Source organism: Hemitrygon akajei, chromosome 1 (genome assembly GCF_048418815.1).
Source record: "Hemitrygon akajei chromosome 1, sHemAka1.3, whole genome shotgun sequence".
NCBI lineage: Eukaryota > Metazoa > Chordata > Chondrichthyes > Myliobatiformes > Dasyatidae > Hemitrygon > Hemitrygon akajei.
Window position 1 is genome coordinate 35,855,089 of NC_133124.1, and position 21,189 is coordinate 35,876,277.

Sequence of the window (21,189 nt, forward strand, 5' to 3'; positions counted from 1 at the left end):
CTCATCATGGTTTGAGTTTAAAAAGATGGAAAATAATGCAACTTGAATGCAGTGCTGGAACGTCCGGACAGGTAAGATGCATGCATCAGGATGCTCTTCATTGACAATAGCTCAGCTTTCAATACTGATCAATCAATCTCACCAAAACTAATCAATAACTTCAACACCTAGGCCTCAATACCTTCCTCATGTAACTGGATCCTTGATTTCATCACCTGCAAACCCTGTCAGTTTGGATTGGCAACAACTTTCTCACCAACAGCACAGGTGCACCACAAGGTTGTGTGCTTAGCCTCCTGCTCTACTCACTTTATACCTATGACTGTGAGGCTAAGCACAATTCCAATGCCATATTTAAGTTTGCTAACTTATTAAAGGTGGTGGTGAAGGATCAGCATATAGGAGGGAGATTGAAAATCTGGCTGTCTGTACCACGACAACAACAGCAAGAACAAGGAGATTATTACTGACCACAGGAAAAGGAAATCAGAGGTCACGAATCTATTTTCATCAGGGGATCAGAGGTGGACAGGGTGTGTAACTTTAAATTCCTGAGTGTTATCATTTCAGACAATCTATTCTGTGTCCAGCATGCAAGTGCCATTACAAAGAAAGCACAGCAGTGCCTCTACTTACTTAGAAGTTTGCAAAGATTCGGCATATCATCTAAAACTTTGACAAACTTCTATAGATGTACGGTGGAGAGTATATTGACTGGCTGCATCACAGCCTGGTATGGCAACACCAATGCCCTTGAACGGAAAAGCTCACATAAAGTATTGGATATGCCCCAGTCCATCACAGGTAAAGCCCTCCCCCACCAGTGAGCACATCAACACATGTTGCAGGAAAGCAGCATCCATCATCAAGGACCCCCACCATCTGGGCCATGCTCTCTTCTCACTGCTGCCATCAGAAAAAAAGTACTGGAATCTCAGGACCCACACCACCAGGTTCAGGGTCAGTTATTACCTCACAACCACCAGGATCTTGAACCAGACTTCACTCAACCTCACTCACTCCAATACTAAACTGTTCCCACAACCTATGGGCTCATTTTCAAGGAATCTTCATTTAATGTTTCAATATTTATTGCTTATTTATGCATTTATTTATTTGCACAGCTTGTTGTCATTTGCACACTGGTTGTTTGTCCATCGTTGTGTGCGGTCTTTCATTGATTCCATTCTCTTTCTTTGGATTTTTGTGAATGCCTGCAAGAAAATGAATATAGTGACTTATGTGCACTTTGATAATAAATTTACTTTGGACTTTGAATAAGTGTGAATGTTTTAATAAAGGTAATGTTCCTCGTTTAAAGCTATTTTTTTTCAGATTTCCTTTTTGCTTGTATGGAATTATTGAAAGGGATGTAACTGCAGCAGAAGGATAATGACATTTGTCTCTGCATCCTTTTTTATGACACATCGTCCAGTTCGTCCATTTCTTCTCATGATATCTCCATAAAATATCGCAGGATATTTCTCTACACTTACAATTCTATATGAATAGTGGTGGCACTATTTATAAAGTGCATTGGGTGGTGAAATACACGATTCCAAGATCATTTGATGAAGTAATGACCATATAAATCCTGCTACAGATGTCAGATGTCTTGAAGATGATAGTAATCTCACGGCTCCGTTGCTTCTTTGTCCAATTGAAGTGATGGAGGTCATAGAACTGCATTTATCAGGTAATGGTTGCGGTATGAAAGTGTTAATATATTGATTGTGAAAATAGGTGTAAATCTTAACTCTGTTTTTTTCTGTGCCAGCTCCTACCTGCCATCAAACTTCAATGGCAAGAATGGCATTAGTCATGTGTCATATAACCACATGTTAAAAGGTCCTACTTAGATTAAAGATCTTGATTTTTCTCAATTACTAAACAGAAAAGGCCTCAAATAGAATCAAAATCTGATTTATTATATTGCAATGTTATGAATTATGTTGTTTTGTGGCAGCAGTACATTGCAGTATATAAAAAATTACTTTAAGTTAGAACAAAACACAAACGATGCAAAAGAGGAACAGCGAGGTCATGTTCAAGGGTTGTCAGATCGTTCAGACACCTGATGGCAGAGGAGAAGAAGCTGTTCCTAAAATGTTGAGTGTGAGTCTTCATGCTCCTGTATCTTCTCCATGGTAGTAATAAGAGGACATGTCCCAGATGGTGAGAGTCCTTAATGATGGATGCCACTTTTTTGAAGCATTGCCTTTTGAAGATGTCCTCAGTGGTGGGGAAGCTTGCGTCCGTTATGAAGCTGGCTGGGTCTACAACTCCCTATAGCCTCTTTCAATCCCGCACATTGAAGCGCCCAAAGAAGGCAGTGATGCAACCAGAGAGAATGTTCTCCACCAAACATCTGAGGAAATTTGCAAGTCTTTGGTGACATAACAAATCTCCTCAAAATCCCAATGAAGTACAATTGCTGGCATGCCTTTCACATAATTGCATGAAAATGTTGGACCCAAGATAGATCATCTGAGACGATGATGCTCAGGAACTTGAAGCTGTTCACATTTTCTACTGCTGACTAGATTGGTGTGTGTTCTCCCGACTCCCCACCTTCCTGAAGTCCACAATCATTCCTTGGTCTTACTGATATCTACTGCAAGATTCTTGTTGCGACACCACTCAACCAGCCCATCCATTTTGCTCCTGTACACCTCCTTGTCGCCATTTGAGATCCTGTCAACAACAGTGGTGGCATCAGCAAATCTATAGATGCCATTTGAGCTGTGCCTAGCCACAAAGGTCAGTGAACACACAGAACACACACATCAAATTGGTGGAAACATAAGGCTGGAGGGGAGAATACTGTGTCTATTTAAATCCTCACATTCCCTCTCTGATTGGCAAATGGGGGTAAAACCATTCCTCAGAAGTCCAGATTGAAGACATAGGTCACTGATATTTAAATTCTGTATTAAAGTCAGCACTGAGAGAGAAGAAATATGGACAGGATTCGTCCTTTTGCAGAATCTCCACTGCATTTTTTTTATTTACTGCTTATAAATATGGATTAAATTCAAGTAAGACAGCAATCAGAAGACATCAAAACTATTGGGTTTCCTGTCTTCCTCCGGGTCGAAAGTCTCTTTCAGGTGCCAGTGACGCTGAGGAAATATGGGAAGTTGATCAGGACAATGTCATTAACCGGCATTAACATAAACTGCTAATGGCACCTTATCAGAGCCACAAGTTGATTGTCTTAGGGCTACAAGTTGGGAAAAAAATCTTACTTGCAACAAGAGGCTCTTCTTCAGACTGTCGAAAATAGAATGTGACTTTTTCCAAATCAGACATGGCAACCAAGGTGTCTTCCAACATAGCCTGCTCATCCATCTAAAAAACATTAGCAGACACAAAAAGAATCAAAGAGCTTCAATAAGTTTGTAAAATGTGCACAGGGTAGTTTTTTGCAGCAATACATAGAGGTACCAACTAGAGAAAGGGCAGTGTTGGATCTTCTGTTAGGGAATGAAATAGGTCAGGTGATGGAGGTATGTGTTAGGGAGCACTTCAGGTCCAGTGATCACAATACCATTAGTTTCAATATAACTATGGAGAAGGATAGGACTGGACCCAGGGTTGAGATTTTTGCTTGGAGAAAGGCTAACTTTGAGGAGATGTGAAAGGATTTAGAAGGAGTGGATTGGGACAATTTGTTTTTTGGGAAGGATGTAATAGAGAAATGGAGGTCATTTAAAGGTGAAATTTTGAGGGTGCAGAATCTTTATGTTCCTGTTAGCTTGAAAGGAAAGGTTAAAAGTTTGAGAGAGCCATGGTTTTCAAGGGATATTGGAAACTTGGTTAGGAAAAAGAGAGAGATCTACAATAAATAAAGGCAACATGGAGTAAATGAGGTGCTCGAGGAATATAAAGAATGTAAGAAGAATCTTAAGAAAGAAATTAGAAAAGCTAAAAGAAGATACAAGGTTGCTTTGGCAAGTAAGGTGAAAATAAATCCGAAGGTTTTCTACAGTTATATTAATAGCAAAATGATAGTGAGGGACAAAATTGGTCCCTTAGAGAATCAGAGTGGACAGCTATGTGTGGAGCCGAAAGAGATGGGGGAGATATTGAACAATTTCTTTTCTTCGGTATTCACTAAGGAGGATATTGAACTGTGTAAGGTAAGGGAAAAAAGTAGGGAAGTTATGGAAACTATGACGATTGAAGAGGAGGAAGTACTGGCACTATTAAGGAATATAAAAGTGGATAAATCTCCAGGTCCTGACAGGATATTCCCTAGGACCTTGAGGGAGGTTAGTGTAGAAATAGCAGGGGCTCTGACAGAAATATTTCAAATGTCATTAGAAACGGAGATGGTGCCGGAGGATTGGCGTATTGCTCATGTGGTTCCATTGTTTAAAAAGGGTTCTAAGAGTAAACCTAGCAATTATAGGCCTGTCAGTTTGACGTCAGTAGTGGGTAAATTAATGGAAAGTATTTTTAGAGATGGTATATATAATTATCTGGATAGACAGGGTCTGATTAGGAACAGTCAGCATGGATTTGTGCGTGAAAAGTCATGTTTGACAAATCTTATTGAATTTTTTGAAGCGGTTACGAGGAAAGTTGACGAGGGTAAAGCAGTGGATGTAGTCTACATGGACTTCAGTAAGGCCTTTGACAAGGTTCCGCACGAAAGGTTAGTTAGGAAGGTTCAATCATTAGGTATTAATATTGAAGTAGTAAAATGGATTCAACAGTGGCTAGATGGGAGATGCCAGAAAGTAATGGTGGATAACTGTTTGTCAGGTTGGAGGCCGGTGACTAGTGGTGTGCCTCAGGGATCTGTACTGGGTTCAATGTTGTTTGTCATTTACATTAATGATCTGGATGATGGGGTGGTAAATTGGATTAGTAAGTATGCAGATGATAGTAAGGTAGGTGGTGTTGTGGATAATGAAGTAGGTTTTCAAAGCTTGCAGAGAGGTTTAGGCCAGTTAGAAGAGTGGGCTGAACAATGGCAGATGGAGTTTAATGCTGATAAGTGCGAGCTGCTACATTTTGGTAGGAATAATCAGAATAGGACATACATAGTAAATGGTAGGGCATTGAAGGATGCAGTAGAACAGAGTGATCTAGGAATAATGGTGCATAGTTTCCTGATGGTGGAACCTCATATGGATAGGGTGGTGAAGAAAGCTTTTGGTATGCTTTGTACAAGGCATTGGTAAGGCCGAATTTGGAGTATTGTGTACAGTTCTGGTCACCGAATTATAGGAAATATATCAACAAAATAGAGAGAGTACAGAGAAGATTTACTAGAATGTTACCAGGGTTTCAGCACCTAAGTTACAGGGAAAGGTTGAACAAGTTAGGTCTTTATTCATTGGAGCATAGAAGGTTGAGGGGGGACTTGATAGAGGTATTTAAAATTATGAGGGGGATAGATAGAGTTGAACGTGGATAGGCTTTTTCCATTGAGAGTAGGGGAGATTCAAACAAGAGGACATGAGTTGAGAGTTAGGGTCAAAAGTTTAAGGGTAACACAAGGGGGAATTTCTTTACTCAGAGAGTGGTAGCTGTGTGGAACGAGCTTCCAGTAGAAGTGGTAGAGACAGGTTCGATATTGTCATTTAAAGTAAAATTAGATAGGTATATGGACAGGAAAATCATGGGGGGTTATGGGCTGAGTGCGGGTCAGTGGGACTAGGTGTGACTAAGCATTTGGCACAGACTAGAAGGGCCGAGATGGCCTGTTTCCATGCTGTAATTGTTATATGGTTATATATAAATCAGATGGAGTTGGATATACTTAATGCATCATATTAAATTATCTTAATCCAAATGTGCCCGCCTTCAAAGTGTATTGGCTTGTATTAATTTTTTTAAATTTCTGTACTTCACCAGATAATATGTTGTAATTATCTGTTGAAAATATTTGGAGGCTTGCTGCTCCTGATGGTGCTGCACTCTGGTGTTCAACTGTTAGAATGACAGGCTAGATTGTCAGGAGCTGTACCATCAGTTTGCATGTCACTCAGGCGTCTCCGATTATATAGGTGCTTTCTTGCGTAACAATGCGTGTTTTTCTCTCTCATTATTTAAAACGTATGTTATGCACCTTAGCCCAAGAGGAACACTGGCTTGTTCGACTATATCCATGTATGATTTGAATGATAATTAAACTTGATTTGATTTACATAGAAACATAGAAAATAGGTGCAGGAGTAGGCCATTTGGCCCTTTGAGCCTGCACCACCATTCAGTATGATCATGGCTGATCATCCAACTCAGAACCCTGTACCTGCTTTCTCTCCATACCCCCTGATCCCTTTAGCCACAAGGGCCATATCTAACTTCCTCTTAAATATTGCCAATGAACCAGCCTCAACTGTTTCCTGTGGCAGAGAATTCCACAGATTCACCACTCTCTGTGTGAAGAAGTTTTTCCTCATCTCGGTCCTAAAAGGCTTCCCCTTTATCCTTAAATGGTGACCCCTCGTTCTGGACTTCCCCAACATCAGAAACAATCTTCCTGCATCTAGCCTGTCCAATCCCTTTAGAATTTTATACGTTTCAATAAGATCCCCCCCTCAATCTTCTAAATTCCAGTGATTAGGAAAATCATGGAAAATAAAATGGCTGGGGAGCTATCTTCAGTGCTAGTTGTCATGCAGTCCAACAGCTTTATTTATTTGGCAAAATAGTGCAGATTAGGCCCTTCCAGCCCTTCAAGTAGCACTGCCCCAGCACCCCCTGACAACCCAGTTTAAACCGAACCTAATCGTGGGACAATCTACAATGACAGTTCACCTATGCAGTATATCTTTGGACTGTGGGAGGAAACTTGGGCATCCGGGGAGAAACCTATGAATGGCCTAGAGAGAATGGGCGTGCAGAGGACGTTTCCAATAGTGGGAGAGTCTAAGACCAGCGAGCAGAGCCTCAGAATAGGAGGAGGTTTCTTTAGAACAGAGATGAGGATTTCTTTTTAGCCAATGGGTGGTGAATCTATGGAATTCATTGCACACATAGCTATTTTGGCCCAAAATGTCAGTTTCTTTCCCTCCCACAACCCCCCCACCCCGTGAAACAAAAATAATGATCTATCCTCCGAGTTCCTCCGGCATATTGTTTGGTGCTCAGAATTTCAGGTTCCTAACATCTGTAGTTTCTTCTGCCTCTCTGAAGTCCTAGGCAAATTGCTTTGCTCCAACCCTAATGCTAAAGCGGTGAACTAGTTAAGATAGTTATTTTGCCTTTTGTTTGCCTCAGGGATTCACACTTGTTATTGCAATAACAACATTATGTAGAAATTTTAAATAGTAAAGCACACAATGCACATTAATGCATTGCAACCTAATTTGAAGCTGAGTTACATTGGAAGACAGTAGGGCGGATGACCAAAGGAATGTCAGAATGGGTAAGGAGTGTCATAAGAGGAAAGCAAGGTAGAAAGATCCAATGAGGCAAATTCAAAGTTGAGCTTTGATTACTGAATGCACTGGAGATGAATCCAGGGTATATGTAGAGCTATTGGACAGACTGGAAGAGTAATAATGATGGAGTAGAGTCAACATCACAAACAAAGTGGAGACAGAAGAGCATCTACAGGTGCTGGAAATCTTGAGCAACATACACAACATGCTGGAGGAACTCAGGGGATAGTTCATTATCTTTTCAGTCAGGGTCTTGGCTGAAATATCAACCAACAATAAAGTGTGTATTTCAGTACATTGGACCACTGTAACTTTCTTGAGGCATCAGTTCAGACTTGGTTAATAAAATTTTGTGTTAAACCATTGGTTTTCCATGAAAATTTCTCCAATAATTCTTCTGCATCCATGTTTTCCAAGGCCTCAAAAATTCAAAAGCAAATGATGTGATCATCCCCTAATGTCCAAGAAGCAAAGGTGATTTTGTAAATTATTATGTGCAAACAATCTTTACAGTTTCAGTATCTTAGGAGTATCTTCTTGTATTAAATTGTACATTGTGGACAGAATACAGAAGGACGACAAGCCTGTATATGCAATTGTTACTTGCAAAACATATATCCTGAACTAATTGAGGCAGAAGATACCTATGGACCTTCATACTTGCGTAACTTAGGTCAATACATGAAAACTGAAAATGCCAAAAATGCTCATAACTTGTTTCTTTTTCCATAGATGCTGCTTGACCTGCTGAATGCTTCCTACATCTGCAGTTATTTTGATCCTTGTTTGGGTCAAGCAGCGTATTTCTAAAACAAATGGTGTTATAATAAATTTATTATAAATTTACAGACTGTAATATTAATGGTTCAATGATTCCAGTTAATATCAGAGAATGTATACAATATACAACCTGACATTCTTACTCTCTGCAGGCATCCTCAAAACAGAATTAAAATTAAAATAATTAAATTTTAAAAACAACCAATTAATTTATATCATTGTCCTAAATAGAAGTAAAGTTGTGGGAGTAGTATTACTGTTAGGCGCTTTTGCTATATTTTCAATTTTGAGGACGTAGTATAATTCTGGTATCTTGGACCTGGCTCTGAAGAAACCGGCCATTGTCTACATAATACTTAACAATAAGTGTGTATAGTTAGAGCTCTTTCTATATTTATGAGAAGCATGCACTCTTCAAAAACATTTCACTAAGCAACATTTCATCAATCAAAATGATCATTTGAAATTTTCTGTGTTAATAATGTTGCACCATTTGTTGTAGTGCCCCATAAATTAAAGGCATGTATCCCAAAGAATCAGTGACATTAGAGTAAAAATTAGATTTTGATTATCATACAGAACTCATAGCAGTCACAAATCTAAAAGCTAAAAGAGTCAGTTTAAATGGGAATTGCATCTCAGTGCCAACACGAAAAAATGCAGAATAGAACTGCAATGTCCATAGCATATTTTTCCTCATTCAAATGGGGCTTTACAAAGCCAACAGCTTGCATTTCTTCCACCTCTGTGATGCTGGCCAAGAAAATATAAGGCAAAGCACTTCGTGGTATTGCTGGTGCTTGCCCATGTTACCTGATTCCGATCTCCAGAACCCAGAGCATAAAAGTAGATAATGCCGCTAGTTATATTATGTCTAAATGCGTAGTGAATGCTTTTGTTCCATTCTTATTCCATGTACATTTGCATATGCCAGACATGGATTGATGTCTGACATACTGATTGACAGAAGTTTCTGATAGCAATGAACTGGATGTATGTATTGAATAGTATCTGAAGCCACTTGTTCATGATAGGAATAGTTTGAAATTCACTGACCCTGCCACATTGTCATTGTCTATTTGAAAGCCCGATTTGAATGAGGAATATTGTAGTTCTAACTCATCTGCATTTTTTTCTTGTTGGTTCAGTCTTTTTCTTGTTGGCACCTGGCATTCAGCTGCCTTATTAAACAGTATTTCTGATCTCATGAGCTAATATCACTTTTATAAGAAACTGGAAGGTAGTGCTTACACAGATTTTTATTATTTTTCTGCAAGGAATGCGAGTGCATTACCAACATTTATCGTCCATCCCTAAAAGCACCTAACTCTGCCATGGACAGACACAAGCCTGGCTTCAGAAGGAGTAGAGTTGGCCATGTGGCAAGCAACCTCATCCCATAAAATCCCAGTCCCTAAAGAAATGCCAGCAAAAGTTCCAAAGACTTCATTCCTGGGAGAGGAAGGAGAAGATGGGTTATGCTTGGCATAACTTGAGAGATATGCCAAGTCGGCATATCTATGCCCTAACAAGGGTGATGGGCTTAAACTAAGCTAAAAGCCCCTCGGGGAACTATTTAAAGCTCCACAGCAGTGGTTCTCTAATGTTATATAGTCCGAGTGAGTAAGAATGCTAAACCTTCTTTCCCCTGAAGAATACAAATGGACTTTTCAAAAATCTGGTGGTTACCATCACTGAGACTATTTTTTTAATCAAATACTAGGTTTACTAAATCACATGAACTTAAATTCCCTGACCATGGTGGGGTTCAAATCTGTGTTCCAGAACTGACTACAGGTCCAATAACTTAACTGTAATGTCACTGTATCCAGAAAAGTTGAAGAAATAAATTTCTTTCCTAAATTAAAGCATGTAATTTATAGAGAGGAACAGATTCTTGCCAGTTCTGTGAGCTACTCTATAAAAGAAAGACTTGCTGGTTGTAAAACATATAAGGTCGGTTGAACTTTAGTAATCTCTTGATGACAATGCAATCACTATGCTTAGTACTTAATGGATGCTGAAATGTTGTAAATAATCCAGTTGCTTTCCTACCTGCAGCAGATATAATGGGCAATTGTTAATCATTTGTTATTACCTGACCATCGACTTATCCATTTTCTGCTGTGACCCAAGTTATTGCCCAGATATCATATTTGATCAACAAGCATTGCAACCAAGATTCAATTAAACGTTTATCAGGGTCAAGCAGATGAAAAGCCTACTCTCATCTGACTTGAGCTTTTCCAACTTGACTGGTGGAACGCCAGCCTTTCCCTTTAGGGACATTGGTTTAGAAACTGCCCAGAATGACAAATTAATGTCTCCTCTGCCTGCTGAGTTGCAATACAAGAGATGGAACAAGTTAAATTAGTTGCATTGGACATTGGGTAGCAGCTCGAAGTCAGCTCTAACAAGACAGTTTCAGAGGCGATGTGTAACTAAAAACTGTCACACTAAATGGACCAAGGGTATTCTGCTGTGTTTGAATAACAACCAATTTCTGGCTGGAGTAGATGCAGATTTATCTTAGACAAGTAATTCTTTCTGCTCTTGAAATGATTGATATTAGCCTTGTGTACAACTGCAGACAGAGTCGAGAGTTAAGTTGCACTACAGAAACAAAATTCATAAAGGTGAAGAATGCAGAACTGAAGCCGCTGTATTAAATGCACGTAGCATTCAGGATAAGGTGGATAAACTCGTGGAGCAATTAGGGATTGGTCGGTATGATATGGGTGTCAGGGAGTCATGGCTGGAAGAAGGTCATAATTGGGAATTTAACATCAAAGGATATACTTTGTACGGAAAGGACAGGCAGGAAGGCAAAGGTGGTGGTGTGGCTCTGTTGGTAAGAGATGGAACTACATCTTTAGAAAGAGTTGACTTAGAATCTCTCCGGATGGAGTTAAGAAACTGCAAGGGTAAAAAAACCATTAAGGGAATCATATATAGCCCTCCAAATAGTAGCCAAGATGTGGAGTTTAGATTGCAAAGGAACTGGAAAGAGTACGTAATAAGGGTACCGTCACAATTCTAATGGGGAATTTCAATATGCAAGGGGATTGGGAAAATCAGGTTGGTATTGGATCACAAGAGAGGGACTTTGTTGAATGCCTATGAGATGGCTTTTTAGAGCAGCTTGTGCTTCAGCCTACTCGTGGAAAGGCTATCTTAAATTGGGTGTTGTGTAATAACCCAGATCTTATTAGGGAGCTTAAAGTAAAGGAACCATTAGGTGGCAGTGATCATAATATGATTGAATCCATACTGCAATTTGAGAGGGAGAAGCATAAGTCACGTGTATTAGATATGGAATATCTAATGGAATAAAGGGAATTATAGAGGTATGAGAGAGGAGCTCACCCAGGCGAACTGGAGGGCAATACCGGTAGGGATGATGGAGAATAGAGGTGGCTGAAGTTTCTGGGAATAGTTCACAAGGTGCATGATAGAAGTTGTTCTCAAATGGGAGGGGTAGGCAACTATGGCTGACAAGGGAAGTTAAGGACTGCCTAAAAGCCAATGAAAGGGCAAATAATGTAGCAAAAATGACTGGCAAGTTGGATGATTGGGAAGTTTTTTAAAATCCAACAAAAGGCAACTAAAAAAACTATAAGAAGGGAAAGGATGAAATATGAAGGCAGACTGGCTGATAATATAAAGCAGGATACTGAAGGGTTTTCCTTTCAGTTAAAAAAATAAAAGGGAGGTGAGAGTTAATATTAGACCATTGGAAAATGATGTTGCTGAGATAGTAATGGGGGAGAAAGAAATGTCAGATTAACTTAATGGGTACGTTGCATCAGTCTTCACTGTGGAAGACACTAACAGAGATCCGTGAGTGTTAGGGAGTAGGAGTGTGTGCCATTGCTATTTCAAAGGAAAAATTGCAAGACAAACTCAAAAGTCTTAAGGTGGATAAGTCATCTGGACCAGATGGATTACATCTCAGAGTCCTGAGAGAGAAAACTATAGGCCAGTTAGCCGAAACTCACTGGTTGGGAAAATGTTGGAGTCGATTATTAAGGATGAGGTTTTGGGGTACTTGGAGATTAATGATAAAATAAGTCAAAGTCAGAAGGGTTTCTGTAAAGGGAAATCTTGCCTGACAAATCTATTACTATTGAAGAAATAACAAGCAGGGTGGACAAAGAAGAGGCAGTAGATGTCATTTACTTAGATTTTCAGAATGCATTTGATAAGGTGCCTCACATGAGACTGCTGAACAAGATAAAATCCTATGGTGTTACAGGAAATATACTGGTATGGGTAGAGGAATGGCTAACAGGCAGGAGGCAGCAAGTGGGAATAAAGGGGGCCTTTTCTGGTTGGCTGCCAGTGACTAGTGGTGTTCCTCAGGGGTTAGTATTGGGACTGCTGCTTTTCACATTGTTTGTCAATGATTTAGATCGTGGAATTGACGGCTTTGTGGCAAATTTTGCCAACAATACAAAGAAAGGTGGAGGGGTAGGCAGTGTTGTGGAAGCAATGCGATGGCAGCAGGACTTAGATAAACTGGAAGAATGGGCAAAATAGTGACAGATGGAATACAGTGTAGGGAAATGTATGATAATGCACTTTGGTAAAAGGAATAAAAGTGCAGACTATTATCTAAATGAGGAGAAAATTCAAACATCAGAGATGCAGATGGACTTAAGAGTCCTCATGCAAGATTCACAGAGGGTTAATTCACAGATTGAGTCTGTGGTAAAGGAGGCAAATGCAATGTTTGCATTTATTTCAAGGGGGATAGAATGTCAAGACAAGGAGATAATACTGAAGCATTATAAGACACTGGTCAGGCTGCACTTGGAGTATTGTCAACAGTTTTGGGCCCTTTATCTCAGAAAGAATGTATTGTCAATAGAGAGAGTCCAGAAGAGGTTCACAAGGATGGTTCCGAGAGTGAAGGGGTTATCATAAGAGGAGTGTTTGGCAGCTTTGGGCCGGGTACTCACTGGAATTTTGAAGAATGCGGGGGGATCTCATTGAAACCGGCCGAATGTTGAAAGTACTAGATAAGGTGGATGTGGAGAGCATGTCCCTTTGGTGGTGGTATCCAGAACTAGAGGGCACAACCTCAAAATTGAGGGATGACCTTTTAGAATAGAAGTAAGGAGGATTTTTTTTTTTAGCCAAAGAATGGTGAATCTGTAGAAAGCTCTGTCACAGACTGCAGTTGAGGCCAAGTCTGTGGGTATATTTAAGACGGATGTCAATAGATTCCTGATTGGTTGGGGCATCAAAGGATATAGTGAGAGGGCAGGTGTATGGGTTGAATGGGATCCGGGATCAGCCGTGATGGAATAGCAGACCGGACTCGATAGGCTGAATTCTGCTCCTATGTCTTATGTTACCATATTCCAGAGGCCACTAACTTCCACCAAAATGAAATTAATTGATATTATAAAATGAGAGCAGAACACATTTCTTCAAAATAATTTAATTAAGCCTAGAACACAAGATAACTCTGTCTTTCCTTGAATACTACCTGAGGATTTCCAGCATTTTCTTTGTAAACAGAAATCTGAAATAGGAAATCTGTTTGTCTGTCTGTGAATGCTGTCTGAGTGTCATAAGCATTTTCTTTTTCAACAAACGATTTATTATTTCAGATCAAAGTCTTTGCTGTTAACACTGGAAAATTAAGAAAATAAACAAAATTTGCTTTGCAGAGGAAATAGGGAAGGGATAGGTAATACAACATGAATTCTTCTGACAGGGTGAAGCCAGTGTTGACAAGTTAATCCTGCTGGTTAGAAACATAGAAAATAGGAATTAACCATTTGACCCTTCAGGTCTGCTCAAACATTCAACACAACTGTGGCTGATAATTTACTTCAGTGCTCTGTTCCTGCCTTCTTCAAAAATCCCCTGATCTATTTGGTATTAAGAAGTATATCTAGTTCCTCCTCAAATATATTTAATGACTTGGCTCCTACTGTCTTCTATGTTTGAGAATTTCACATGTTCATCACAATCCAAGTAGAGAACTTTCTCTTGATCATAGTTCGAAGTCGAATCCCTCTTAGCATAAGATTGTTGACTTTTCTTCTGAATTCTATAGTGCTCTCCCCATTTCTGGCCTGTCTAGCCCCTCAGAATTTCATAGGTTCAATGAAATCCCCTCTCATTCTTCCACACGCAAGTGAATATAAGCCTAAGTGATCCTGTCTTATCTCATGCATCAAAGATCTCACCACCATGATGGAGCTGTCAGTTTGAGAGATTAATGAGAATAGTTGAAAAGAAAGAAAACAAATATCAGGGACAAATTAAATCTGTGAAATGTAAATCAGCACTGTCCCTGAGACCTGAAACTAATGGAAGAATATTAGAAATGCCCAGCAGGCCAGGCACTGTCTGAGTTAATATACAAATGGTAACATTCCATCAGAACTCACCAGTTCTATAAAAAAAAAAGTAAGTTATCTGAAATCATTCATGCAACAGTGAGTTCCAATGGCTGCAATGTTTTCAGAGATTCCCTCAAGGTTATATTCACCTTTGTTGGAAAAGAACAGGTCAGTAGAATGGAGAATTAACATGGTAAACCAGTGGAAGTTCAGGGCTGTCTCTGCACACCAGACAGAGGTGTTCTGTAAAGTGGAGACCCAACCTGTGTTTCGTTGCTCTGGTGTACAGGAAACTACATCATGATTACCACAGAATAGATTGGAAGTGGATTGCTTCTTCACTTGTGAGGACTGTTGAGTGCCTGGCTTGGGGCATAGGAGAAGGTGAAAGAAAAGGTACTGCATCACCAGTTATTGAAATGGAACATGGCATGAGAAGGAAGTGGCTGGTGGAGAAGTACGTATCCTTGTAAATCTCCTCTGCACCCTTTCTATGGTTTCCACATCCTTCCTGTAGTGAGGCCACCAGAACTGAGCACAATACTCCAAGTGGATCTGACCAGGGTCTTATATAGCTGTTACATTACCTCTTGGCTCCTAAACTCAATCCCACGATTGATGAAGGCCAATGCACCGTACGCTTTCTTAATCACAGAGTCAACCTGCGCAGCAGCTTTGAGTGTCCTATGGACTCGGACCCCAAAATCCCTCTGATCCTCCACACTGCCAAGAGTCTTACCATTAATACTATATTCTGCCATCATATTTGACCTACCAAAATGAACCACCTCACACTTATCTGGGTTGAACTCCATCTACCACTTCTCAGCCCAGTTTTACATCCTATCAATGTCCTGCTGTCACCTCTGACAGCCCTTCATGCTATCCACATCAGCCCCAACCTTTGTGATATCAGCAAATTTACTAACCCATCTCTCCACTTCCTCATCCAGGTCATTTATAAAAATCACGAAGAGTAAGGGTCCAAAACAGATCCGAGGCACAACACTGGTCACCGACTTCCATGCAGAATATGACCCATCTACAACCATTCTTTGCCTTCTGTGTGCAAGCCAATTCTGGATCCACAAAGCAGTGTCCTCTTGGATTCCATGCCTCCTTACTTTCTCAATAAGCCTTGCATGGGGAATCTTATAAATGATCAAAGTGGAGAAGAGGGAAGATGTTGCTGGTGGTAGAATCCCATTAACGATGGCAGAAATTGTCATGTTGCTGGAGCATGTTACAGAACTACATGGATGGATCTTGTCTGCAGGACTTACTGCAGGAAGAATTCACATTCAAGCAGAATTTCTAAACCAAGCAACCATTGGGACGTGCACCACTGAAATAAGATGTGGAAATTTCACTACTGGCAAGATGTGTTGATGTTTCAAGTCAGGTCTTTTTCTTTCTTTTGGGAATAAGTGAGGACCCAGTTCCCTCCATTGTCCACTGTCACTACTGGAATGTTTGCTCTTGTTCCTACTCCACTGATCCTCTTTTATTTATATAATTCATCCTCTCTTCTTGGAGTACAGCCAGATTAAGAGCTCTCTCAAAGGTGGGATTTCACGTAGGTAGCTAGTGCTTCTCATGCTGTTCTTCAATTTGCTTCTGTTTATTATGCATGAACATACTGAAGATCCAGGATCCTTGATGATGGTGTGAATGACTTCTTGCACATCAAGTACATAAGAAAATCCCACTTCATGGGTTCAATGTGTTGTGCTATTTTCACACACCTTTTGCACTCTAAACTATTTCAAGCCCTTAATATTTGTTGAGATGTCCTGTACAATCCTAGGTGCAAAATATAGACTAATTAATTGTCCTTAAATGTTCTGCTGCTAGCTGCCACTGAAATAGGAAGCTTCCGAAACAGAACAACTTAAGTAAGCAGATGTGAGGTGCAGGATCATTTCTCTTAATTCATCTTCTAGAGACTAGAGTTGATATTCTCATTTCGACTCTGCACTTCCCCTTTATATCTATTAGTGCATAATATAGTGAGAATAGCTCCAGGGGCAGTGTTTTGTACTGTGTGTGGGACGTGGGAAGTCTTGCAGACTGCCAGTCTCCCAAATAAACACATCTACCCCAAGTGCACCGAGCTGCAGCTTCTGAGAGAATGCAGAAAGGAATTGGAGCTGCAGCTCAATAAATTTCGGTTCATACGGGCAAATAAGGAGGTGATAGAGAAGAGTTACAGGGAGGTAGTCACTACTAGGTTGCAGGAGACACGTACTTGAGAATTGGTAATTCAAGAAGTGACTGTCAGGAGGAGGAGGGGAAATGCACAGCCAGTGCAGAGTACACTTGTGGCTGTTCCCCTCAAAATTAAGTATACAACTTTAGATACTATTGAAGGGGACAAGCTACAGTGACCAGGTCTTTGAGACTGAATCTGGTGCTCTGGCTCAGAAGGACACAGAGGTGAAGATGTGAAGAGGACTGCAGTGTTGATAAGAGATTCCTTTATTAGAGGATCAGAGGCAAGGCTCTGTGGGTGTGATAGAGACACCCAGATGGTATGTTGCCTCCCTGGTGCCAGGGTCAGGAATGTCTCTGATCTTGTCCATTGCATTCTCAAGGGTAAGAGTAAGCAGCCAAAAGTCTTGGTACATATTGACACCAATGACATAGGTAGACAAGGTGAGGAGATCCTGAAGAGAGCTTTTAGGGAGCTATGTAGAAATCTGAAAAACAGGACCTCCAGACAGACAGACAGACAGACATATTTTATTGATCCTGAGGGAAATTGGGTTTCGTTACAGTCGCACCAATCAAGAGTAGTGTAGAAATATAGCAATATAAAACCATAAATAATTAAATAATAATAAGTTAATCATGCCAAGTGGAAAAAAGTCCAGGACCAGCCTATTGGCTCAGGGTGTCTGACACTGAGAGGGAGGAGTTGTAAAGTTTGATAGCCACAGGCAGGAATGACTTCCTATGACGCTCAGTGTTGCATCCCAGTCGAATGAGTCTCTGACTGAATGCACTCCTGTGCCTAACCAGAACATTACGGAGTGGATGGGAGACATTGTCCAAGATGGCATGCAACTTGGACAGCATCCTCTTTTCAGACACCACCATCAGAGAGTCCAGTTCCACCCCCACAACATCACTGGTCTTACGAATGAGTTTGTTGATTTTGTTGGTGTCTGCTACCCTCAGCCTGCTGCCCCAGCACACAACAGCAAACATGATAGCACTGGCCATCATAGACTCGTAAAACATCCTCAGCATCGTCCGGCAGATGTTAAAGGACCTCAATCTCCTCAGGAAATAGAGAGGGCTCTGACCCTTCTTGCAGACAGCCTCAGTGTTCAGCCTCAGTCTCCAGGGCAGTAATCTCTGGAATGATGGATGTGCCTTGCACCAGTAAGGGTAAGATTAAGAGCATTCAGCAGATAAGTGCATGGCTGAGGAACTGGTGCAGGGGGCAGGGGTTCCGATTTATGGATCTTTGGGATCCCTGCGGGGAGGGTACATCCCATACAAAGGTGCGGGTTACACCTGAACCAGAGGACATCCAACAGACTTGCAGGCAGGTTAACTAGAGTTGTTAGGGAGGTTTAAACTAATTTGGCAGGGGGATGGGAACCAGAGTGATAGTGCACAAGATGAGGTAGTTGGTTTATAAACAGAAGCAATGTGCAGTGAGACTCCTAGCAAGGAGAGGCTGATGATAGGGCAAAATTGCAGTCAACAGGAGGAGTTGCAACGTAAAAGGATAACAAAATCGAAAAAGGTGAATACAGGACTAAAGGTGTTATATTTGAATGTGTGCAGAACATGGAATAAGGTCAATGAATTTGTTATACAGATACAAATTGGCAAGTATGATGCTATGGGCATCACTGAATCATGGCTGAAAGAAGATTATAGCTGGGAGCTTAATGTCCAAGGATACACATTGTAACGAAAGGACAGACAGGAAGGTAGAGGGGGCGGCGTTGGTAAAAAATGAAATGAAATCATTAGAAAGAGGTGACACGGAGTTGGGTGTTCTTGAATTATTGTGGATAGAGCTAAGGAACAGCAAGGGTAAAAATATCCTGATGGAAGTTGTGTACAGACGCCCAAACAGCAGTAAGGATGTGGTCTACAAGTTACAACGGGAGACAGAAAATTCAAGCCAAAAGGGCAATGTTACAATAGTTAAGGGGGATTTCAATGTGCAGGTAGATTCAGAAATCAGGTTGGTGTGGGATTCTCAGAGGAGAAATTTCTAGAATGCCTATGAGATAGCTTTTTGGAGCAGCTTGTGGTTGAGCCCACTGGGGTAACAGCTATTCTGGATTGGGTGTCGTGCAATGAACCAGAATTGATTAGAGAGCTCAAGGTAAGAGAACCCTGAGAGGCAAGTGATCACAATATGATCGAATTCACCCTGAAATCTGAGATGGAGAAGCTAAAGTCAGATGCATCAGTATTACGGTGGAGTGAAGGGAATTACAGAAGGATAAGGGAGGAGTTGGCCAGAATTGATTGGAAAAAAACACTGGCAGGGACAACAGCAAAACAGCAATGGCTGGAATTTCTGGAAGCAATTTGAAAGGCCTCAGCATGGAGCAGACTCAATGGGTCAAATGGCCTAATTCTGCTCCTATATCTTATGGTCTTATATGTTCACCTATTGCCTCTACTAGTGGTAGCCCAAAGATCCAAGCAACTTTGTAGGTGAGCTGAAGAAGGCATCTTGGCCTGAAACGTCAACTGGTTACTCTTTTCCATAGATGCTGCCGGGCCTGCTGAGTTCCTCCAGCATTTTACGCGTGTTGCTTTGGACATCCAGTATCATGTTTGTGGGTGAGCTACCTGGAGCTACAAAATAGGTTTCCATAGGTTTCAGTGTCAATCAAGTAACTCCAGATCCCAAACATCAGATGCATTTCTTTTGGGATCAGGGATAATTTCCTGCACCCAACTCTTGCTAGTAAATGAATTTCTAAACCAACTTATCAAGGCAGCAAATGACTTCTTCTGCAATTTAATTTATTACACTGATGAACCAACTAAAGTGTAATTCAAACATAGCTGGATTCTACACTGAGTTGTGTTTTATGAATGAAGACAATTAAAATGCTATTTTGTTCTTGAAAAACTTCATTACTTAACTTACATTCCTGGCTCTAAAATGCCTTTCTCATTTTTTTACCCTCCCATGATAATTTAAATTTACACAAGAGAACAAAAGAAAATTTCAATACTTAACTCTGTATGAAAAGGAAATATTTAAGTGATTTACTAGAAGATTGATTCTTCTCCACTATAAATGTTAAAGATTCCACATGTCCCAAGTACATTCAGATTTACACAGTATAGCTCCACATTCTCACATGGATTCTGCATGCCAATATATATGTATCACAATTCTATTTTTAGAAAGGTATTGTTTATGACATGGAGGGATAAGAACCATCACCCAATAGAATATCCATTCTGGTACGAATCTTGCACTTTGTAATAACTGCTTGATATAGTGTCAAAGAGTTATACAGCACAGAAACAGGCCCTTTGGCCCATTACATGATATTTTTGCTCATCTACACTATGGACACAAGAAACAGAACTCTCTGTCAATCAATAAACATTTATGGACTTTTTGATTTCTGGAAGACTCAGTGACAAATTAATCGCAATTCCATTTTGAAATGGTAAATTATCACTGTGGTTCAACGAATCTCATTTTTAGTTCAATAGGTCACAATCACTGCCGGCATATACTCTGAGAATGTGTTATCAAAAGACCTTACATTGCAAGTTCTAATTGTATTACCAACTGTAACTTTGGCTTTATTTGCTATAGTGCTAAAGTAACATTATATTCACTTGACAAAACAATGATGCTATGAGATCCAACACAATCCTGGTAAAGTGAACAAATCGACGGAAATAATAAAAAATCTTTTATGAAAAAAGCTGCTTCTTGCAACTTTTGGTAAAATAATCTTTCAGTTGTTGGAAATGATACTTGAAATTATTGCACATTTTTATTCTTCTTTAAATGAATACCCACAGCATTCTCCAGGTAAAATGTTTAAAAAGAGATCTGATACAGTGTGATCGTAGCAGTCCCTGCTGAGTTAGTTTTCTCCTTATTACTTCCAATCTTGTTATTTTCCACAGATGTCATGAAAATAACAGTACCCCTCAAGGACGTGTTCTATGTATGAAAAAAAATCCAATAATGCCTTGAAATTATTTGAACTGTCACTGAAAATAATGCTTATTTTCCATAAAAGGCAACATCACAGTGATGGTTAAATATTAATTCACAAAAAATATCGATTATAACCAGAATAAATTTACTTTTTCTTTCAATAGTGCTGCCTAACCTGCTGATTGTTTCTTTCCAGCATTTTCTGTTTTTCTTTTAAATTTCCTCTTTGCTTTGCCTGTCAAAACATGCCTTTGAGAGAAATATAAAATTTAACATTCTGTCTCAAACACGCACATTGAAATGGACATAAACGTTAACAAGGTTTGTTTATCAGTTATATGCAAAGGTGTTGGAAAAAAAAACCTGTCTAATTGGTCTAGCATTTCAGATATCTGTTATTTCCTCAAGAGTAGATGGAGTTCAACCCAGATAAGTGTGAGGTGGATCACTTTGGTAGGTCAAATATGATGGCAGAATA

At 40.1% G+C, this 21,189-nt stretch overlaps 1 protein-coding gene across 2 annotated transcripts in view; it reads right to left on the reverse strand.

The window, feature by feature from the left end:
* prex2 (phosphatidylinositol-3,4,5-trisphosphate-dependent Rac exchange factor 2) overlaps window positions 1-21,189 on the reverse strand; it is a 400,722-nt gene that overhangs the window by 90,626 nt on the left and 288,907 nt on the right. For both annotated transcript variants that reach the window (XM_073041067.1, XM_073041077.1), the window contains exon 33: window positions 3,249-3,351. In XM_073041067.1, coding sequence (XP_072897168.1) covers window positions 3,249-3,351 — 103 coding nt within the window. The remainder of the gene's footprint in view (window positions 1-3,248; window positions 3,352-21,189) is intronic.